The 22,690-nt window shown below is 40.2% G+C and overlaps 3 protein-coding genes across 7 annotated transcripts; 2 read left to right on the top strand and 1 right to left on the bottom strand.

Annotated features, from left to right (window-relative positions):
- The first annotated feature begins 81 nt into the window (after positions 1 to 81).
- On the top strand, positions 82 to 2,019 carry Ir76b (Ionotropic receptor 76b). The gene is made up of 6 exons (XM_065489997.1): positions 82 to 417; positions 474 to 657; positions 773 to 963; positions 1,018 to 1,120; positions 1,180 to 1,369; positions 1,428 to 2,019. The coding sequence occupies exons 1-6, from the start codon at positions 358 to 360 to the stop codon at positions 1,825 to 1,827; spliced, it is 1,128 nt and encodes a 375-aa protein (XP_065346069.1). The 5' UTR covers positions 82 to 357; the 3' UTR covers positions 1,828 to 2,019.
- On the bottom strand, positions 1,992 to 6,680 carry LOC135943463 (uncharacterized). 4 transcript variants are annotated; one of them, XM_065489999.1, is made up of 6 exons: positions 6,363 to 6,680; positions 4,703 to 4,848; positions 3,586 to 4,642; positions 3,185 to 3,536; positions 2,305 to 2,704; positions 1,992 to 2,246 (listed from the first exon to the last, which is right to left on the bottom strand). In XM_065489999.1, exons 4-6 carry the CDS (start codon positions 3,293 to 3,295, stop codon positions 2,083 to 2,085), a joined length of 675 nt encoding a protein of 224 aa, XP_065346071.1. In that variant the 5' UTR covers positions 3,296 to 3,536; positions 3,586 to 4,642; positions 4,703 to 4,848; positions 6,363 to 6,680; the 3' UTR covers positions 1,992 to 2,082. The 4 variants fall into 4 exon arrangements, with proteins under 4 accessions (XP_065346071.1, XP_065346073.1, XP_065346072.1 ...); XM_065490001.1 differs by having other exon boundaries at positions 3,185 to 4,265; positions 4,322 to 4,642; XM_065490000.1 differs by having other exon boundaries at positions 3,185 to 4,472; positions 4,531 to 4,642.
- Positions 6,681 to 15,222: 8,542 nt separating this feature from the next.
- LOC135943561 (ras-related and estrogen-regulated growth inhibitor) lies at positions 15,223 to 22,049 on the top strand. 2 transcript variants are annotated; one of them, XM_065490154.1, is made up of 7 exons: positions 15,223 to 15,413; positions 16,127 to 16,293; positions 17,076 to 17,212; positions 17,359 to 17,517; positions 19,746 to 19,889; positions 20,440 to 20,561; positions 21,561 to 22,049. In XM_065490154.1, exons 2-7 carry the CDS (start codon positions 16,203 to 16,205, stop codon positions 21,793 to 21,795), a joined length of 888 nt encoding a protein of 295 aa, XP_065346226.1. In that variant the 5' UTR covers positions 15,223 to 15,413; positions 16,127 to 16,202; the 3' UTR covers positions 21,796 to 22,049. The 2 variants fall into 2 exon arrangements, with proteins under 2 accessions (XP_065346226.1, XP_065346227.1); XM_065490155.1 differs by having other exon boundaries at positions 15,229 to 15,413; positions 20,423 to 20,561.
- The last annotated feature ends 641 nt before the right edge of the window (positions 22,050 to 22,690 follow it).

Raw genomic sequence — 22,690 nt, 5'->3', positions numbered from 1 at the left:
GAGTTGTTGAAATTGTATGGATAATTTTGTATACAAAAGAGTTTAAATTTACAGCTTTACCCAATTTTTTGAAAACAACTTTGAGAGTTCATGAAAATCTTACTTTGACTTTTTATTTTAGCCTCAAAAGACATTCCAAATATTTTTCATTACTAACATGTCTAGTTCCTGTAGTTTATATTTTTCCCGGAAGCATTTTTACTTAAGGGAAAATTAAAACACAAAATTGCAGACCATATTCCTTTCTTTATTGCTTTTCAGGAAGTGGATCTGATAGCAGCTTTTCTGCCTGTACCCCGGCACCCTGACGGCCTGATATACTCTACCCCGGTGACGGCAGACAAGTGGGTTTTCCTAATGCAACGGCCGCGAAAGTCGCTGATCGGCACCAGCCTTTTGGAGCCGTTCACCCTCGAGGTTGGCAAATTGTTTATTCGTGCGAATTATAAGCACAATAATCCGCAACATAACAGGTGTGGATGCTGACTTTGTTCGCCTTGGTGCTGATGGGTCCGCTGATTTTCGCGATTATTAAGCTGCGCCAAAAGCTGGTCCACTCGAGTGGGCCCAAATCACGAGTGTACCGTCTGAACGAGTGCGTTTGGTTCACGTACGGCGCAATTATGAAGCAAGGCTCGCCGCTCGACCCGACAGACGGTGATTACTCCTCTTAATTGCCAATTTAGCAGTGTTCGAACGCGCTTTCCTAGAAATCATAGGCGAACGGCAGTGCCAATTTCGCCTAAGCTGCTAATTTAACCTGCTTTTGCAGACACAACGAGACTGCTATTCGCCACCTGGTGGATATTCATCACGATCCTCACGTCCTACTACACGGCCAACCTGACGGCCTTTCTGACCCTTTCGCGATTTTCTCTTCCTATCTCTCACCCTGAGGAGTTGGCTGAGAAAAACATAAAGTGGTTCGGCAAGAGCGGCGGAGCACTAGAACAGGCGATATCCGTTTGAATTTTTGAATTGTCTCTTGTTTTGTCATTCTAATTAAGTAAACTTTAGGGTGACGATGAAGAAATGCAGTATTTAAAGGACTCCCTGGACAGTGGGCAAGGGCAGCTAATAGAATGCACAAGTGAGGAGATCGTCAATCTAGTTTTGCAAAGTAAGAAGGAAACTCATATTATTCCGGATTTCTTACAAGCAAATTTTATTTTTCTTCAGATCACGTTTATTTGGGCGAATTGAGAAAAGTGCAGTCTTTGGTGTTCGAAAATTATATGAAAAACATTGACAGATTTGATGATGCTATCAGCCGCTGCCAAATGGTGAACACGTTGGAGCCGTTTCTTTTGAGGCCGATGGCAATAGCTTTTCGAGACAACAGCTCATACCATTCAATTTTCGATCCTGTGTAAACTTAAATTCGCTGTTTGATTGATTCTTAGATTTAACTAATAAATTCATTTCAGTTTGCGGACAATGGTGGAGGGCGGAGTTATCACTCACATCTTGAATTCCAATTCATCCCAGAGTGAAGTCTGCCCGCTAAATCTGGGAAACGCTGAAAAGCAACTGAAACTGGCTGACTTCACGAGCACTTATTTGGCAGTCACTTTTGGGTTTCTCGTAGCGATGCTTTCTTTTTTTGGCGAAAGATTTTCTTCAAAATTTTTCAAATCGAAGAGAAAGAGTAAAGTGAGTGGCATGCTTACTAAAAAAGCCTTTTACCCAAGAGAGTTTCTGCAAATTCAAAACTCTAATAACCCGGTGGCTCTCGATCCAAAATTATTCATTCTGAACCGAGTCGCTGGAAATACAAAACCGCAATGTTATCATTCTAAATCTCTCCACTTTCATTACTTGGATTGAATTTTGTAAGATACAAAATAAATGTATTAGATCGGCTATAGCTGTAAAATAAATGGCTTTTACTGCGAAAATCCTGAGAAGTATGCAGCCTGCTCGACGGCCGTGCTAAAATCTCTGCATATTTGCTTGTTAGAAATGCGTCAAATGAAAATAAATTGGGAAAATAATTTGAATATAAAAGTTTATTAATCCATAAAAATTATAAAGGAACAAAAACAACACTACGAGGTCATTAGTATTTTTGATTTGTTGCGATCACTGACCAAATCCAAAGCCATGGTGGTGTTGGTCGTGATGTTGCTCATCTTGGTGGTCATCGTGGTGGTAGTGATATTTGACGTACTTGAAGAGAGGGATCGTGTGTGTCTTGGGCTTGTGCACGTTGATGTGGCTGTATGCGAATCCCTTCAGGAGGTGGCCTGAAAATAAATTAATTAATATTTCTCAAGCAGATAATTTTAAATAACTTTTTGTTACCATGGTGGCCACCAAGTCCTTCAGTTCCACTGAATCCATTGGCACCGAAATCGGCGCCTTCGTTGCTGGAGTCTCCACCAAATCCACCTTCTCCTCCAAGGTCACCGGCGGCGCCAAAGCCTCCAGACGAGCCCCCAAATCCTACGGCTCCATTATTGCCATTGCCAGCGGCGCCGCTGTCCCCAAATCCAGCCCCAATGCCACCGAAACCCCCATTGCCGCCATCAAAACCACCCCCATTCCCAGCGAAATTGTTTCCTGAGAGCCCGCCTCCACCGCTGGCCAGGGCACCGAATCCTCCAGCTCCTCCACGGCCACCCCCGAAGCTTCCTCCGCTGGCAAATCTTCGGCCTCCACCCTGTGATGCAACCAGGGAGGTGCACAGGGCGAGAATGAAGCACTGCAACAATCACAATATTTTCATATAAAATTAAATCAAACATTTTAAGGAAACCGAAATTATGATAAATACAAAATGGCGTTGATCGTATTTTCCTGGTAGTTGTGTTTTATATAAGGGTTAATCATTTCACTACGAACCAAGGGAAAATACAATTATAAGTTTTCACAATTGTTTTGAAAAGTGTAGCTGAATGCACCGATAGAAAGAAAAGCGTGTGTAGATTTTAGTGTTGTGCGCCATGATGTTTTAATAAATCAAATTCTAAAAATAATTTTCTGTAGACAAGCGCTTGAGGGATTTCGATAAAACTAAATAATGCAAGGTTGTAGCAAATTAAGAAAAAATAAGACCCCTTGGGAGCTACAAATAACACGACCAGAGGTGATCTCCAGTTTCACATCAGCCAGCACCAGATGAAAAAAGACACCCTCGTGTCCCAATTATCTACCCCCTTGCTAACCAAATGCGGGTACTCACAGTTGAAATATTCATGACGGGTTGCTTGCAGGAACTAGAGGTAATGTGTGGCTGCGAAAGGTGTTGCGGCGCTTTTATAGTTGAGTTCCACTTGGTCCCGCGCGCGATCATGCATCTGCTCTCACATCCTTCCGCTGCACATTAATGATATTCGCCCAGTCGTGCTCGCGATATGGGGGCAATTAAGCGCGAAATGCCGTTTACACGCATATCACTTATTGAGGAAGAAAGTATTCCCATGCACCATTTCCCGAGATATTTTGCGTAACACATCCGAATCCGCGCCGGTCGATTGCCTCATTTTTCGCTCACTCGCACTCTTGTTAATGCATAATCCCCGATTATTTCCTTTCTAAATTGCACGGGGATTATTCGTGTGTGAATTAAGTAGTCTCCATTACCGACGGCTTTTCTCGTTTCCTATTCCTCTCGCATCGGCAATAATTGTGATAAATTCGAATCACGCTCGGCGCGCAATTGGATAGCCAATCATATTTTATTCTTCATGAATCGCTCCCGTAATTGTGGTTTATTGCCTCACGTGAGTACAAAAGAGTTGCTCGCAGAGAGAGATGCTGCGCTCAGTCTATTTATGTTCCTTAATTGAATAATAATAAAGTAAATCTTTTTATCACGCGCACAAATAGGGCGATAGGGAAAATTGCAAACGGCATGCAAATGAAAAGCATGCACGCCACAGCGATTTATTGATGCGTTAAAATTACTTTGTATAAACTTCCTCGTTCAAAAAGATATAAAAAATATTATAATTTTTAGAGCTTGGTTTTGAGAAAGGAAAAATGGCCGTGTAAAAAATCACTAAGCAAGACCATGAAATTAATATTGGAATTTAAAATATTTGAAGGTTCTAATAATAGTAAAAAATATTCACAAAAAGTAATAATTTATTTGTTGCACGGCATGCAACATTTTTAACCAGGGTCAGAACTGTAGCTCTTTTCACTTGAAAAAAAGAGGAAAAATTCACATTCTTTTTAAAGCAGGTCAAATGCTACTGATCATGCTCAGGTTGATGCCTGCTCACGCAATTATCCTTTTTGTAGACCTGCACTCTCACACGCTACGCAAACAGACGGATAAAAATTAATTTTGAAACGCATGTCAGGAACAATGCACCCTCAGAGGTTGAAATCAGTAGATCATGCGATGCTTGTAGCATAGTCGGTCGGCAGACAGTGAGAATAATTCACTCAGGGTGCTGGCGTGATACCCTGAGGCGACGCTCACAGGACGCTGAAGGAGCCTGCGTGTATTCCCGGCAGCTTCTCTGGTGAGAGAAATTTGAGCAATTTCAAAGTAAATATTTGTTACAGGCTTGTCGCTACGGCAAACGCTCCAAGTTGACCACCGGCTCAGGGTTGCGACTCACGTACAGAAGGCGGTTAGGGTGTCAAGCCGCAACAAACTCTCGCTCACTGGGAATCGAGTGGGAATGCTCTGAAATTTGCCAAACATATCATACTCTTTGGTGGATTCTTTCCCACAAATTTAATTCACCTGCAGGACGAGGAACATTTGCTGAAGTGTAGGTGGCACTTTTCTGACTGCTCCAGGTATTCCGTGAGATTCTATTCGAGAGGCAAAACCGCGTGCTCACGAAATGCCAAGAGAACCATGTGTTTGATTGACTGCCGTTGACTTAGCTGCAAACAAAAATTTATATCTTGAAACCCTCTGTTGCCAATCATTAGTTTTTTTTTTATCAGATCTCGTAGTTTTCAAAACGCTATTTGAATTGAGATTTTTCCGTGGGAAAATATTTTGTCAAGTAGATTTTTATTAATTAATTTAAACACAAATATTAGTGCTAAAAATCCTATAGAATCATAACTAATAATACACATACAGCTATGTTTTGTAAAAATAGATAGAAACTAATGAGTGTAGCATTTCTTGATGTCTGCCGATCGTGTTATCGAACTAGATGCCAAAAGGCCATTTAAATTGTAGCCGCGGCAGAAAAGTGCCAGCGCTAGAGATGCACTAAAAATTCACAGCCGCCCTTGAACTGGCGAGAGAGATCAATGATCATTAAATATAATGACCCTCTTCGCGTCCAGATCAGGCCTGACTTTGATATCTCCTCTTTCTTTCTCTCTCTCGAGAGAGAGATGAGGAGAAACGAGAAATAAAATATATAAAACGTTCCAGCAACCGAATCAAGCAGCGAGAGATGAATAGCGAAACACATAAAGCGGAATCGTGTTGTTTATCGTTGTTTTCCAATTCCAGCGCTGGGCAGTGCAGCGAGCGAACAGCGATCTGATTACGGGCCTAATTTGTATTTTAGTGCCAAAAACACACACAAACCAGCACTTTTGCTGATGCAGATAAAGCAGATGTTGAGCGGCGATAAAATTCCAATCAAATGTCAGCGGGGTATTTTATTTCTCTCTAGTCACGGTGCAGCTAGAGAGATTGGATGTCGCTTCCACATCGTGAATTAAATCGGGCGGAAAAGTGAGACGTGACGCCGAAGCCAAACATGCTAAATCGCAGGCTCGTTCACTTACCCCGAGCGAATTTCTCAGGCTCGGTTTACTCCACTTAAATTACAATTAGCTTAAGATGTTTCATCCTTGCTGCATTCAGCGTTGTTCACTTTATACAGAGTTTTAGCAGGTCATAATCCGCTTGAAAAACAAGCTAAATAACTTGATTATATGAATTTAAATTTTAAGTTTTTCATTGCACTGTTTAATGAAAACATTTTATTTTTAACTGAAGGTAGCACTCAAGGACTCATTCATGGAAGAATAAAAGTCATCGTTTTATTAATGGCTAGTAGTTAACTTCTGTCATGGAATAATAAAACGGAAATAAATTCATTCATTCATTACAATTTACATAAAATGCAACATTAAATTATTTATATTTTACCGAACTCTCCAAAAAACCACAAAAGCGCCGATCAATTTTACCCTACATGCATTTACAAAAGACATTCTCATTTAAAATTAAGTTGAAATCAATTACCAAGTAGACACAAAGAGATGAAAGTAAATAATGATTTAATCATCTTTTTAAGACCCAATAATGAACTCAATGAGAAACCTCAAACAAAATTTATTTCAAAATTTAGAGGCATAATATATTAATAACAACCTTACTGGTTGGAAAAGAAGCAAATAAAAACATAAAAATTTATGAATCCAACCTGCATCTGTGCAAAAATCGCTTCCAGAGTTGAAAGAACTTCGATAGGTATATGCGTCCACTGAGTCTGCAGGCACGGGACGACCTCGTCTGGATGCTGCGTGACCTTCTCGAGGTGGTTCCTGCCGATCACCTCCTTGATCAAGGGTCCCGCCCTGGACCTGAGCAGCATGTGCCGGTATCCTGATGCAGCTGCTGCCGGTGCAAATGACCTGCAGTCAAGTCTGCGTGATGCTGCTCAGCTCTCGCAGATCTGCTCGCGGCACTCGATTGCACCAATCATGTAAATTTGGTTGGCACTCTCGCACTCGAGCCTTATCTCCTTCAGTCGGATGCTGCGAGTCTGCTGGATATCTAATCAGTGCCGCAGAGACGCGCGCGTTTGTCGTTTATTTTGCTCTTTGAGTCACGCACGTCGACGACGCCTTCTCATGTCTGCAAACACTTTATTCAAACTGTTGGGAAAAATGCATACGAAATTGACTGAGACAGTTTGTAATGCAACCCAGAATATTATTGCTTAGCGACTAAACATGTGTTTAAATTTTTAAGATGCTAAATAGGAAAATAAAATGAGCATTTACCTAAATTGTACGGCCAAGATTTTAAATTTATTTAAAACTTAATTATTCTCATTATTCATTAAATTTTTGAATTATATTAGAGCTTGTGGCTGTACAATCTTAAAAAAAATATCTCATTATTCCATCTCGATACTTTATTTTCCTATTTAACATCGGAAATATTATGCTAACCTTGCGGAAAAAATCAGAACAGAGGATGTTAAACATTCTGGTAGAATAAAATTGGTGATTAGATTTTACTATTCAAATTTGAACAAATACACCTGCGTAGCCCAATTCAATCAGGAAAGTTTTTTCCAGCAAAGCATACTCCTACTTCTCCACAAATGGTCCCACGTGAAATGAAGAAGCGAGACAATAAATGAGAGCCTACACACACAAACAAACGCAGTGAGAGGCGCAAAAAAGTCTTTGTCCAGCATTCCCATAGAATTTCATTTCCCGCCAAAACTCCGCGTTGTGCTGGAGGCGTCAAGTGTTTTCACTTTACTATATACGCATCGAACGTGAAGACGTGCCTGGGTCGACGCATCTCAATTTTTAACGCACAAAAAAGATGCCCTATTTCTTACCTCAGTCAGCAGGAGAGGGTGACGTGCACCGCATGTGGTGATTTATTTAAGGTGGACGGTAAAAAGACTTTTATTCTGTCGCTGCCACAGAGCCGTCTTTTATAGTTATCCAATAGAGTCCTTCAGAGGAACTCATTGATATGTTCATTTTTTAGCATCTTGCTACTAGGAAAAACATTATTTCCCCCCTGATGGTAAAGTCGGTGAAATAAATAACTATTGGACGCATGACACACGTCACAAAGAGTCGCTGCTGGACGCTTACACCCAACAATATTAGCAACTAACTAGTCCTCTCAAGGGTTAAACCAAAAAGTGCTCTTGTTGGAATAAGAAGACATAATCTTTAAGGGAAAGACCTCGGCTTTATATATTATTTTTCAGTGTCACGCGTGTTTCCATTGTAGTATACTTCCAGTTTCTCATAAATCACAGCCGCCAGGAACATTAAATTTATTCCTCCAAATGGAAGAAAAACGAACACTTTTCGCTTCAGAGCATTATTGTGGTTAATATTGAGCTTAAGTTTCGCCAACTGCAACGTTATTTCAGGAGAATAATTATTATTGTCTCTTCTCTGGCTGACGATCATCTCAAAATTGCAATGTTTCTCCCAGCACTTTTCTATCACTATTTACTCAACTGTGAAAAAGCTTCTTTGCAAAATGAAACTGCCTTGTTAAATAATTCTCCGTTGCTATTGAGGAAAGCAACAAAAAACGGTGTTAATAACCGAAGAGTCTCCGGTAGCACTGAATCTTCCATTGTCAGCCTGTTGCCTGAGCGAAAAGCGTGACCGCCGATCAGCTCTCGTTATTTTTTTCCTGCGCCACACTCAAGCAGCCGCCGCTTGGCATCATAATTGCGGCGTTTACATCAATTAAGCAAGCACTGCTGGCCGTTTCGCTACACAGCGAAAAAATGAAAAGCACGAGGCGCACACCATACTATAATTCTCTCGATTGCACGCCTCTCTTGCCAAGTTCAATGCCACACGCGGCTTGAAACCATAATATTATTGTGTGCAGACAGACGCTTGGCCCGGCGTCCCATATGCAGCATTATACATTATTCTAAAGGACGGGATTTCTAGCCGAGTTTAAACTATTTAATATTTTGAAAAGTTTAAAGATCTTTATCTAGACTTCACAATAATTTATAATGATTGTAACAAAATATATTATCTTAACTAGTTAATTACTTTTACTTTATATTTTTTGCTTATTATAATGAGAAATATCTTGTTTGTTTATTTTATTTTAAAATTGTTATATGATGAATTGAATAAATCCTCATTTTGTAAAGTAATTAATTCAAATGAGTTTTTGCTTTAATTAATTATCACATTGTGAAATACGAAATGCATTGCGCCGCTTTACTGTTTTAATAAAATTAAGATTATTTGTAAGGAATAGTTGACTCTGGGATGGAGCTAAAAATCTCACCCCTAAACGAAGCAAGGCAGAGGTCGAGTGCTCCTCTCAAACAGATAATGAAAAATGTATTTATTTTATTTCGGCAGCGGGCTCTATCTACGATAAATATTGGGCTGGATATATATCTCGTCATTATGTGGTTGGTGTTTACTCGAGTGGTCTTTTGATGGCCTGTTTAAACAAAAAATCCCGAGCGATTTGTGTGCACAAAAGCCGATGAGTGCGCGTCTCTCTGTTTAATCAGTCCTTTTTATTTTTTTTTCGCTTTTCTCCTCTCAACAGCGAAATGTTCGGATCGCCGCGGCTGCTGCACATTCGCGAGAGAACGCACGACTCCGACCGTTGAAAGAAGAGCTCGCATTTAGTTTTGTGCGCGGCCGACGCGCTGTTATCTTATCAGCGGTGTTTGTTGCGGGGCGAGTTCATCTTCATCTCGCTTTGCAGCAGCAGCTTTGTCAACCGCCCATAATTTATAACCATCCACTGTGCGTATTGCAAGAAAATCCGCTGCTAGCACGCCGAAAATTCCTTTTCTTTATAGGATGATATGAAAATTAACTACAAAGCAACGATTCAAAATTATCTCTATTTCTGTACTTGTGAGACAGTAAAAACTATATTTATTTAGGTTAATGGCACTAAATCAATTTTAGACAGACGCGTTCTAACGAAGGTTAAATTAACATGCACTTAAACTGTTTCAAATTAATTTCCTAAGAGCAATTTTGTGAAAAATAGCGAACTCACCATTTTTTTATTAAACACTATCATGTGTACAACGAAGTAAATATTACAATTTGTCGTTTTATTAAGCTGCGCACTTTCCAGCTTCATCATTTTGTCAGACTCATCTTGTTTATCAATAGCGAACTAAGAATTATTTTTTTTTCGGCTCCAACGGCCATGTTGCGTAGCAAGCACGAACTGAATGCTATTGAATTGTACAAGCGTTGGGTGTAAAAATAAATCTTCTGTGCAGAATCGAAGCAAATAATTTGGATGAACATCAAGTGGCTGTTTATTTTCGATCCCTGGTTTTTTGCTCGTAACAAGATGCATAGTGAAAACAACGCCCCGTATTAGATAGCAGCGTGGCGAGAAATGTGAAAAGCTCCTAAAATAACAAACACGAGACAAAATATACGTTGGGAGATACGCAAGCGCTACCGCATTATCACCCCCGCGTGGTGCTGCTGCTCACCCCCTGGACCCTCATCTCGGGGGTCGGTTGCAGCAGCATCAGCAGCATCGTGTTATCAACCCTCATGCTTGGCTCAGGCCGCAGCCTCTCTCATCCGTCTCCGTCGTGTTCGAGGGAGAGCGCAGCAACAGGTGCTTGAAGATTAAATAACAGCGGCATCCTCTGCCAGCCGATTGCTTCTGGTAGGTCGCAGTGATAAAATCATGTATTACACATTAATAGGGTTCTCACAACGGCAAGTGTCTCACTTCAGACGCGCAGAGAATAGAGAAACTGTTGTTTTCGCACTCAGGGTATCGAGTGACCACTATGGGAGATCAGTCTGAATGGGAAAGCTCTATTAAGAATCAGGCAAACGTCAGAGAGATATTCTATATTTTTATTTTCTTTTAAATGACACCATGTGGGACGAATATTGACACCAAAATTTGATTTACTAGATAGTGATGATGCAAATAACTACTAGTTCTGTATCTACCCTCTTTGTCTTAATTGGATAATGAGGGGAAAATTAGATTTTTAACTTTTAAATTGAAAATTAAAGCACTAAATTGATGCAGTGTAATATGAAAAAGCTGAGAAAACAGTTTGAAGAGGAAAGGAACATACTCTCACAGTATACTAAGGGAAGAAATAAACACTCATTCCAATTTAAACTTGTATCTCAACAGAAATTCCCAGCAGACCATCTCAAACACATGTAGCGGGTAATTTTTTAAGTTCAACATAGTTCAGTAATTTGTAAGAGCACAGTAAATTTATGTTAAATGTTATTGAGGAGCAATTTTAAAAGTGGGGCCACGAGCAGCGGTCCCAAGACCGTATTGCTGTAGAAAGACGCCTCAATTAAGGGCAAGTTACAATTAGGCCCGCCAACCGCACAGCGTCGTTATCCAATTAGTGAGTGTGCTGGCTATTGTATACAGCCCGCCACCCAACGACTTTGAAGAATACGATATACCACCGAATTTGCTAGTTTTTCTTCAGCTGCGCACGCCAATTGAACAGTCAAATTTATTCAAAAATTCGTGGCGCATCCTGTTCCATAATTGATAAACCGAAAGCACTCTTCAGCCAACATTTAATTCTAATATTCCTTATAGTTCACTCTCAACCGATAAAAAATTTGTTTTCACGCCTCGTTTGGTCCTCCCAGGTCATGATATTAATTTGCCAATTGCTTTTAATTGCCTCACGTTTCGGAGCCACTGCATGGCACACGCGGATGTGCAAAATTAGCGAAACACCGATAGCTTCTCGCACGACATCTACATGCTGGGGAATACGGCGTGTAATTTCGACACGCCAACATCTTGCGGGGGAACGAGCGATTTTCTCACGAAAACGCAGCCGATCGGTGCGCGCGGCGAGGTCGTGAAATCGGCAGAAACAATGGCAACACGACTCTTGACAAGTGGTGCAGCAATTTGCCCATGCTGCGCGCTGCCCTTCGTCACACACGTGTGGGGGTGAAGAGAAAAGCTGACACGAGAACGCTGCTGAAAACAATGCTTTTTTGCAAATGATTCGTGAGCGGCGTGTCCGTGCTCTCAACAATAGTTCACCTCTAATTCGAGGAAATTGCATAGTTTGTAGCCAAAACGCATTAAGTGCGTGAAGACGAGTCGCTTTCAGAAGAAAATCTCGCACAAAACATCAAAGCGTTGAAAAATAATTAGGTAAAATTACTAGAGCAACTGATTAATATAGTTAAATTGGAAAAATTGCTGCTGCTCATCAGTCTGATTAATTGGTTAATTTTTTCTTTAAGGCAAAAATCAATATGTAGCAGGAAAAGATAATAATATTAGCGTTTATGTATTTGCCACAACTGACCTTGCTACATTTTTATTTTTATTTTTATAAATTTAATATAAATTCCCTTAATTGGCTGCACTTTAAACGTAAAATCATCATGAGAAAATTTAAAATAGAAAGTGCTCCCCTGGTTGAATTGACCGGATGCAATTAATTATTTAGTAGCAACAAAAACAATGATATGTCTCATTTGAGTTGGATTAGTATATAAATATGAAGGGCAGAACATTTTTGGTTTTACGGCCAGATAATGTGAGCAGTGCCGTGTTCGTTCTCACGCGCGTCATCTGCCCGGCTGCATTACCATATTGCGATGTTCCCTCTTCCCTCCAGCTGTTTTCGTGTGAGCAAAACGGCAGCAGCCAGCATCTCGGTCAGAAGAAATTGTAACACGACATAGAAACATGATACCGAATATCCTTGCCACCTGATACAAAATAATCGCACACAGTGGCTTAATCTGGCCCCTAGCTTAGAGCCTGCTCTGACTGCTTCCTGCCCTTTTCTTGTGATTTAATGTGAACGCTAATTCTGCAAAAACCAAAAATAACATATGTTCTGCAAAATAGTAAAAAATTAGATTAAAAATTTGTGCTCATTTAATTTCATAACATTTCCAGCTGATTTATTCTAAGCGAGGAAATGATGCATCGTTTATAATCTTCATATCAGCACATTTTAAACCAATTTCAGTGAAAAATAGCAAATTCCATTTAAAATATAGGTGATCTAATTTATTCAGTTGCGATAATTTTTTAGTGGTTTTATTTTAAATTCAAGCTGAAAAACCAGACCTGATATCCTAAGAAGTCATTGACCAAAATACACGTGCTGTTAATTATAACCGCTCTCTAGCTTCTAATGAGCCAACAAAAGTGAATATGTACAGTGTGTGCTCTAATTACTTTGTTCGCCTTATTTACGGCACCGAGCACACATGGCGACGGCGGCATCGGCCAAAATGAGCCGTTGAAAATAGATTCAAATTTGTGCGTCAGGGTCAGCAAACACAAACGCACTTTGAAATGGAAATATGCGGTGCCGCGCGCACCCACTCATTTGCCATTCAGAGCTCTCGATATAATGAATTTGACATCTCTCTCTCTTCCAACAACAACTTCAGCGGCGGCAGCGAGATATCGGCATCCATAATTCAATCCTGCAACGCGTCTATATTTATTTTTACTAGCCAAATAAGGCAGCCGCGAAGCGAGGCTTGTCCAATATATCCGAAGCCGGTGTGGATTATTTTTCATGTCGGGTGCTAAATGACTTTTTTATTGCAAATTTATTCCACTCTTACAAAGAGCAGCAGCACCGGCAGAGGAGAGCAGCCAGGGGTCAGGAGTGAAATTACTTTTTGTGTCTAGCAATAAATTCCCCGGTGATTCGGTCGAGGCGGTGGAATGACAGCGGCAATTAATGAAGAGACGCTACGGGGCAAACGTTAACACGCAGCCGAAGAGACAACTTTTAATGACTTTTGGCAGGTTTACTGTTATGCTGTCGTGCTTGCTTCAATTTTCAATCACTTTGAGCTCTTGAAGCGAAAAGGGTTCGTGCCAGAGAAAATGCAGCGGGAATGATTCACATTTAACAGTGAAAACGTGAGTCATTTCCAATGCGTTTGATCTTTTGTATTTCTGGAATAGGTGAAGGTGAGAACTCTTCGATTTCGGACGGGCAAAGATTTTATTTAACATGGTGATAGCCAAAATCCCATCCGATTTCATAGTTCATCAAAAAATAAGGGCACTGCAGAAAATAGAAATTCTTATTGCTATATTGCAAAAACCATTCCTTATAAAGACTTGACTTAAACATTTTGGGAAAAACTGTCTGTTTAATAAATGGCGAGCAGAGACTCCCTTCTTACTTTTATTTTTTATTAGAATAGATCTGCGCGTCAAGAAATCTCCTTTATGAAAAAATGGTAAAAGCTCTTTAAATTTTGGAGAGAATTGGCTAAATTTGACTTTGTTTTAAGGTTGGTCCTCTTTTGATTAATATGCACGATATAGAGTCTAAATGATTAATCAATCTATTTTGAATGAATTAATTATTAAACGCATATATGCGTGCGACACTAATCCTATATGTATACAATCAATTCTTACAAGTCTTTGCTGCTTCTCTTAAAGTCATTCTTTTTACTAAACATTTCAAGATATGATATTTTTCACACTGTTCCCCTCAAAATCTACATTTACAAATCTCTTGGTACATTTGAGTTGAACAGAACAAATAGTGATATCCATGGCATGCAAATCGAGTAAATACATGTATATCCTCAAAATGCGGCACCCTCGAAGAATTCCCATTCAACATTGTTTGATTTTCATAAAATGCATCACAAATCAAGCGTCTATTTATGACTAAATCAATTTAGACCATTTTTTGTTTAAATTTTAAATGCAGCTTTTTCGATGTATAATAGTGAGCTATCTATTTTCCTTATTTCTACCGAAATTTCCGGCTCAACTAAAGTTTCGGCTGCCGGTTGCAGCCCCTCATGAATTTCCTGTCCCGTCTGAGGGGAGGATAACTGCTATCTTCAGATCGGCTGGGAAGTTAAGAATTAGATTAGCAGGAAAATTCTGGAGAAATAGGAAAAAATAAACAGCTTGCTATACGCGCTGAGGAAGCTGCATTTATTTTCAACTGGAAAAAAAATAAAAACACCTTCGAGTTCTTCATTGGCATCTTCCTACCCAAGAAAGCCTTAAATGCAAATCTTTAATTCGTGCCAAGCATAAAATCACCTAAAAATGATCCTAAAAAGATAACAGTTGAATGTTTAAACGTCATATCAGTGTCTTAAATCTTAACACCAATAATATATAAGAAAAGACTGACTTTTCGATTTGAATAATATGAATGAATTTGAAATTTAAACCATCGCCAACCTCTTTTCTGTCTATTTCACCATGAAGAGAGAAAAATGTATGTGTCGAGATTTTAGATTAGAATAGAATAGTAAAAAAATAGATAAGTCGAGACCTGGGGAAGTAGCCCATTTTCTCCTAGAAGCCGCAAAACCCGAGAAGCAAGGCAGCAGAGAACCTTTCATTGCCCATGTCTGTGCAGGCAATGCGGTTTGGCCTGCTCTTGTTGCATGGAAAGAGTGAGACGACGCCGAGCGAATTATGATACTTATTTATCGAGGGGGCACGTCACCTGTCAGCGCAACAGCCATGAATTAATTTATTTACGCTGGCTGTCAGACACATGGGACAAAGTGTGTGTGTAACTAGCGAGGCCTCCACTTGGCCGCGCGCGGCTAATTAATGTGTCGCCTGCGAACTTAGATCAAATGGCTGAGAGCGGCAGCAGCGGCGGCGGCTCCCCCGGCTCCTCCACGGGCACCCGCCGGCACCGTCAGCCTCCGCAAAATAACAACTCGTCGTCGTCGGCGCACCACAACTCTGCCAACAACAATGGGTAACTAACTCATTTGCATTCTGTTTTCAAAACAAGCCACCGATCTTTTGCGCGAAAATTGTTTGTTAAACAATAGTATCGTTGGGTCACGGCTCGATTAATCTGTCACGGTTCACTTCTCCTTAAAGCCGCTTGTTTTCTCTGAACCTACGATTCGTGTAAACAAGAGCTGATCAGTCAGCTGGCTTCTAACAATACTGGCGATTAAGTGCTCGGCAGTTTTCTAACCGCAAAGAATTGTTAGGCGAATTAACGTCCGTTTGTAAATGGAGGTCAATGCAGGCCTTTAAGGTCAACTCACACAATCGAATTTATTCGGGGAGCAAGTTGAATGAAAATATAGCTTTATGGATATTTGCATTACGTAATTCTAAATATTTCCTAAATAAATCTTCTTGGCCTCATGAGAGTGTTTGTATTAACTGACACTAATTTGACTTCTTTTGACAAAGGAGAGCAAGAACTGTTGACTTTAAACTACAGTGCACACCTCTACAAATTAAAAGATGAAGATGTTTGAAGGAAACACACTAAAAATCTTGTTGAACACGTCTTGCAGTGACTCACGTCCGTCTGAGCGACGTCTGTTTGAAAAGCACTTGAATCGGTCGATGAAAAGCAAAACAAATGCTCACTTGAACAATCTGTCGAGTGCCTCTCATTATCCAGCGTGTAATATTTGACGGGGAAAATATTTCTGTCTCTTTTTTTAGGACGTGTGGAGAAAAGTGATGCTGGGAGGGCCACCAGCAGACGGCCGCCGCTGCTGCTGGCCTGATTCGACGCGCCATGACCGCGGCCAAGTCGCCCTTCGCCAGGTTGCGGGCGGCTAAGCCCCTCAGGATCATGGTACTCGGCCAGGGAGGCGTTGGAAAGTCTGGTGAGCTCGATTTCACGCTCTTTCTGCCCCATCGCGCTCTGAAGTGGCTGCATAGAAGACCAATTGTCAGAGATTTACAGCTTGTAGCACAATAAACGCGCATTTAATGGGCCTTCATCGCGCGGTGCGTGCCTATGAAGAATAGTTTGAAACGATCTGCGCTGATGAGGCCGGTGCTAAAACAAGAGACTTGGCACTGCTCTTGTTTTATTAGCAGATCCAAACGAGCGGCCTCTTTCATTCATGGCAGTTTAAATTTAGAGCAGCGCTAAGAAAAGAAAAGACTTCACGTCGTTCCCTCCGCACTGCTCCAACGCTCGAAAATCCGCGCATACGTGATGATTTTATTTTCATTTGATTGCGATATTAACGGCGGTAAAGTAGACAACATTCTTCAAATGTAGAATAAGCAGAAAATAAAATACTTTGTATGATGTAAATTTCTGGCGCGCATTCAAATAAAATAATCCTCTTAGAGTTCGCATAAATAGTTACTTAGCCTGTTATGCAAATTTGGTCAAATGTAATTGTTCCTGCTTCTTTTTCGATCAAATCATGGTACATGGTTATTTTAATTCGGGAATTCGCAGTGAAAAGATTTCATGTTCTAAATTATTTATTTCTTAAACAATAAAAAAAGCAAAGCGACAAAAACACGTTTACTCCCTATTGAGAGTACATTCTTTGCAATTTATTATTTCCTTTTTTTTCAACTCAATGGAAAGGTGTGGGGTCTAGCTCCAAACAAAATCTTGGGATTATAAAGTTTATTTAAATTGCAGCGTTGGTAGTGCGATTTTTGACGCGGCGCTTCATTGGCGAGTACGACCCTACTCTGGAGAAGATGTACACATTCAACAACACGATAGACAACGAAGTGGCCAACCTGGAAATTTTGGACACAGCCGGCCAGCCTCACGTGAGTGTCGGCTGCAAATTCCTCAAGAACAATTTTCTCTCGTTTTCCACGCAATTACAGCAAAGAGAAAAAACGCGAGCAACTTGATCTTGAGGAAATGGTCCATTATGCGTCGCCGTGTGTGATTTTTTATGTGTTTCCCAAAGGAAACGGAGTGTCCCGGCTTGGAAGCAAACATCAGGTGGGCGGATGTGTTTATTCTAATGTACTCCGTGACAGATAAGTGCTCCTTTGACGAGTGTTCGCGCCTCAAGTTCCTCATCAACTACAACAAAAGAAGGCGGCGACTCTCTTCTTCAGCCAGGGTCAGTTTCTCTCCAGCTCTCTTGTTTTTGCTTCTTGCATGTAATACGCCACTAATATAATAATAATAATACCATCACACACATACACACACACTCTCTCGCAGCAAAATGGCAAAACGGGTTCTGCTGCAGAGAATGGGAGATGCAGGAGCTGCCGTTTCGCTTTTATTTTATTTTACGCTGCCGCTGCCTACCGCGTGTATATGCATATATATACCGTAGCGAAAGTTAGCAGCAAGTTTCCGACCACCTGAGAGATATTAAAATGCTAATTTTCCTCACAACGCCATTTTTTGCATGACGAAAGAGAACATTCTTGCTCCTTTCTTTCGGACTTGTCAGAAAAATGTTTCTTCTTTTTTGTTCTTGACCATTTTTCGTTGCTGACCAAGTTGTCAGCTTTAATTTGCTGCTGATCATGCAAATGAGCTTTGCTTTTATTTTAACTCCGGGTTGATAACATCACTCGCTTTGAAAAATCCCACGGTCACATTTTTCCATAACGGATGTTGCAATGAACAATTAAAATTAACGGACAAAAACTTCATAACAGAGGCTGATAAATATATTAATTTTATTTCAAAAATTTCATAACTGTTCAACCCCGTATTTACTAGAGAAAAGCAAACTAAAGCCATCACAAGTAAAAAATGAATTTTGCAGTTTCAATTTTAAATTTAATTTTATTGCATCACAGCTAACGTCTTCAGTCTTTTTTGATGCAGATTTTTCACTCCTCTCTTTATCACTAAAGTTTGATTTAAAAGTAAGAAATAACATAACAGCTCGACTCTGGGTTTATCGCAAGGATGAATTGACTTTCTAGATAAGTTATGGTACTGCAGGTTTCGCTTAGGGAGTCAACTCTATACGAATTTAAAATAAACCACCCCGATGTAATCAATCCAGTAGCACTCCGCCGCTACGGTAATTAAAGGGCAGCTCCGTGAAATGCAACAACCGGATGAGCGACTCACTTAAGGCAATTTTAGAGAAAAATAAACGCAACTCTGCACCGACAAACCAGTATAAAACAACAACACTGCTGGAGCATAAAACATTTTATTGGCCAGTCCAAGTTGCAGCTTTTCCAGCGAAAATAATTGTATTTGCAGCGTTTGACAAGAGGCCAGACGAGTCCACTTTTGCTTAAGCCGTAAGTGCGATGATAAAATTTGCTGGCATCGCTGCTGCCGCGGATCAAGTTGGGCTAATTAAACGGGTGTATAATGTGGCCGAGCGTACGCAGCGGCCGGCGAGTGCGCGCTGCGCGAGATTTACGATTTATTTTACATCAGCAAACTTGGCTACTGTGCGTAAAAAGAGCCTCACACATACACTCTCTCAGAGATTCAGGCTTCTGTGCGCGAGCGAGCGAGCGACTAACTAACTAACCAACTAAACTAAGCGAGAGGGGCCTCTGTTTGCATTGTCTCTGGGTGAGTTATGGTTTTAATGACTAACACACGCTCCTTTTTGGTGAAAAATATGCGTGCACGCGTGTTGAAAATTCATATCACACGCACGGCAAGCAGCAGCTTCGCCTTCCTTGTTAGGGGGTCGTTTGGTGAAAATTATAGACGTGACGAGTGATTTATGTGAGAAACGGACCTTAAGCAGAGGAATCGAATTCAAAATCTCCATCCGCGAGTAATTGGAATCGTGCGCACAATTTCTATCAAATATCAAATAAATATTTATTGCCACATTATAGTCCGATAAATTGAATTTTAGAAACAGTTTTATTATTTTACAACATGAGATATTGATGGATTATAAATAATGCATAAAAACAAATGGATAAATTTTGTTAAACTAAATTTAACTAATGGCATTTCACTGGTTATTTAACAGGAAGGGCGGCTCCAAGTGAACAGTTAAAAAGAAAATTATCTCGCGCGACGTTTGTTCTTGAACTTAACTGCATCTTTTCGCCCATTAAGCCTCACAAACCGCTAAATCAAAAAATACACACTGCATGGAATTTTTAGTTACCAGCCTTTGAAAGCAATTTGCAGCCCTCATCTTTTTAACACTGCCCCCTACTTTTGTTAAGTATCAACATGGATTATTGCCATTTGTAAAATTTACTGTTAATTTGTTTCATGAAACTACATCTCATAAAAACAAAGCAAAAATGTCTTTCGAAACCCATCTGTCAATTTAAGGAGAAAATTAATAATTATGCATCACATCTTTTTCATTCAGTAATAGTATGCATGTTGCAGGTAGAGCCTCCTGTTTTGTTGGTGGGAAACAAGTCGGACCAAATCGCCGACCGGATGGTGACTTTTGAAGAAGGCCACAAACGAAGCGCAGACATCGGTTGTGTTTCCTTCCACGAGATCTCAGTGCGTGAAAACATCGAGGAGGTGAGATGACCACTGCTCTTATCCGGCTAAATTATGTCTTAATCGTGGATTAAATACATGAAAAGATTAATAAATTAACAACCGCAGCCGATTTTAATTTATGGGCGTCTTGCTTGCGTGGTGTATAATTTGCATTGAAAGCAGAAACGCCTGTCACAGATTAATGAATCCACTCACGTTATTGATGATTTTAACAATCCATCCCGCCGAGCTTGTCGCAAAGCTGTGTAAATGCACCAGGAGCCCATTATTCAAATCATATGCTTACGGTTTAGTATTTTTTTTATTTGCCAGAAATTTATTTATTATGCGCGTGTGTCGCGGCACTCCCAGCGGCTCTCGGCTGACCGCATTATTTATTTCAAATCGTACGCCGTTCTGGAGCAACATACGCGGCTAGAGAACGAGACAAAACATAAATATATCTCCCTCGACAACAAAACAACAAATAACATAAATATGCATACACTCATGCGGGCACACTTTGCAACGCTTGGGCGCATCTAGTGATACTCGGGCTGTGGATTTTTCAGGTGTGGGACGTTTTCAGGGACGCCGTGCGCAGGTGGCGGTCGCTGACCAAGTGTCCACGCCTCAAGAGGTCGAGCAGCGAGGTGCCCTCGCAGTCCAGCGTCTCCCCAAGCCCCAACATTCCATATCAACAGCAAACAGGTTTGCGTCATTTCTTAAACTGCTGCTCAAAATTATTTGTCATCAAGCCTAATTATTAATCGCTGCTGACATCCATTTTATTGCCTCGTGCCGAGAGAATAATAAAAAGACAGAGAAAGGAATGTCATCGAGATGTTTAATTGTTATTGCTCTCCTGCCCCATCAATATATTTTTTTTAAGAACGGGATATTTGGCTGCATTCACTTGACTTGCCTGAGACAATACCGAGCTTAAAATATATATATAACTTGATGGAATTGAACGGTTTCCACAGTATTTTTTCATTGAAACTGAAATCAATTAAAATTTAAAACAATTTTTATCATAAACAATGCAATTTTTAATATTTTAATGAACCTTCTGTTTACTACCCTCGTGTTTAGACACCCAAGATGATAATAATTATTAATTTAGAAACACACTTTTATATTTATTTGTGCAGTACAAGCGCAATGAAAAAATGCTATAATAAAGTAAAAATTTTATAATAATTTTTTAGTCACTGGGTAAAACATTCCTTATTTTCTAATAAATATACACGGAGTTTTTTATTTAGGATTTCAATCCATTGGCAAATCACCAGCTTTTTACAGAACCAACACAAAAAGTTGAAAAATAATCAAAATTACAAAATTCATTCGATTAGTCTCATTAATGAGAGGCTGCAAACTTAACTTCACAAAAATTGGACTAAAATTGCCCATTTTTTAAATATGAACATGGAAATCCCCATAAGGTCTAATACTAAGGTTTCCTTCCATAGCTCACCTATGATGCTATAGATAGAAACTCTTCTCATTAGTCATTTCTTCTAATATCATCAATGTCTACATGAGTAAAAACTTTTAACTTCAGTCGGTATTCAGGGAAACGTTTTATTAACTTTTTTAATAAATAGCAGATCAGTGACTTTGTTCGATATTAAAATAAAACACAAAATGCATTTGTTATGCTGTTGGTGAGACTAATTGCTTGCATTTTGGTTGCTGGATTGACAGGCGGGCGGCGGTGGGAGGAAGAGGCGCCGTTCCGGGACCGGGCCAGCACGGACGGCACCCTGCACTCCCGGCCCACTTGGCGCCAGCAGCAGCAGCAGCACCAGGCGGCCCCGCCGAGCCCCTCGGGGGCACCCCTGCTGGAGAGGCGCATGAGCATCTCGATGCGTGGCTCGCCCATCGACAATTAAAAACTCATCTTCCTGCACTCCCTGGTTTTTTTATTAATATCGTTTGAAGGGTTCGATTGCCCCTGGGCCGCCAGTCACATTTTCTGCAGTCTGATGAGTGGATGAAATGTAAAGACAAGGGTTTGGCTTAGCTTTCAATTTAAATATGCAGCACTCTATTTTTTAACGTAATCTTGTGATGATGGCTTTTGAATTAAGATTAAGGCTACTAACTTTTAATCGTGCAACTGATAATTTAAACACTCGATGTTCATTCTAAAAGAAACTATATCAAAATAAATACGAATATTAATTCCTTTCATCTGAACATTACTTTTAGTCTTATCCATCCATTTCTAAAAATATGAGGGTATAATTATATAATTCCGCATTCAACAGATTGTCGAACCATATAATTTTCTTGTTACGTTCTAATGGTTATAATTTCTATTGACATTTTCAATTCATCGACATTTTTCACTTTGTCGATCATCAGTTTTTTCATCAGCAGTCAGGGATTTCTACACCTGGAGCCACAGCTATAGCAACGTGATAAAAACTCAGCGTCGCAACCTGTTATGGAAATGAAAACAAACAATGCAAGGCGATTGAGAGCAGTGCAAATAAAATTTAGTGAGTGACAGAGCACCTCTCTCATATGTCAGCACAAGTTCCTTTTCTCGTTTTGTCTGCGTGCGTGTGCATCGGTTGCACAGCCCGGTCGGATTAAATTTGAAAAATTCGACCAGTCATGCCATTTAATTCAATATAAAAATTAATTAATACAATGCATCGCTTTTTCCGCCGATATCGACGATGGAAAGCTCCTCTCCAATTAATTAAGTGCCCCGGGGGCGCTTTACGTGATAGGAATTTAAATTTCGAGATCCTGCCTCTCGCATCAATCACGGTTCTGTGCTGCTCACGTGTGTGCCGTGTTTTGTTTTGCGGGCCAGCGGAGAA

Source organism: Cloeon dipterum, chromosome 4 (genome assembly GCF_949628265.1).
Source record: "Cloeon dipterum chromosome 4, ieCloDipt1.1, whole genome shotgun sequence".
In the NCBI taxonomy this organism is placed as follows: Eukaryota; Metazoa; Arthropoda; class Insecta; order Ephemeroptera; family Baetidae; genus Cloeon; species Cloeon dipterum.
Note: the sequence above shows the minus strand (reverse complement) of the source record. Positions and strands in the feature narration are given on the sequence as shown.

Coding starts and splice junctions, on each gene's coding strand:
- LOC135943463 (XM_065489998.1), bottom strand. CDS start 3,295: ATGATCGCGCGCGGGACCAAGTGGAACTCAACTATAAAAGCGCCGCAA. Junction 2,705..3,184: donor CCGTCATGAATATTTCAACT/GTGAGTACCCGC, acceptor TGATTGTTGCAG/TGCTTCATTCTCGCCCTGTG. Junction 2,247..2,304: donor AGGACTTGGTGGCCACCATG/GTAACAAAAAGT, acceptor ATTTATTTTCAG/GCCACCTCCTGAAGGGATTC.
- Ir76b (XM_065489997.1), top strand. CDS start 358: ATGCAACGGCCGCGAAAGTCGCTGATCGGCACCAGCCTTTTGGAGCCG. Junction 418..473: donor TGGAGCCGTTCACCCTCGAG/GTTGGCAAATTG, acceptor GCAACATAACAG/GTGTGGATGCTGACTTTGTT. Junction 1,121..1,179: donor CGTCAATCTAGTTTTGCAAA/GTAAGAAGGAAA, acceptor ATTTTTCTTCAG/ATCACGTTTATTTGGGCGAA.
- LOC135943561 (XM_065490154.1), top strand. CDS start 16,203: ATGACCGCGGCCAAGTCGCCCTTCGCCAGGTTGCGGGCGGCTAAGCCC. Junction 16,294..17,075: donor GGGAGGCGTTGGAAAGTCTG/GTGAGCTCGATT, acceptor TTTAAATTGCAG/CGTTGGTAGTGCGATTTTTG. Junction 20,562..21,560: donor TCCATATCAACAGCAAACAG/GTTTGCGTCATT, acceptor CTGGATTGACAG/GCGGGCGGCGGTGGGAGGAA.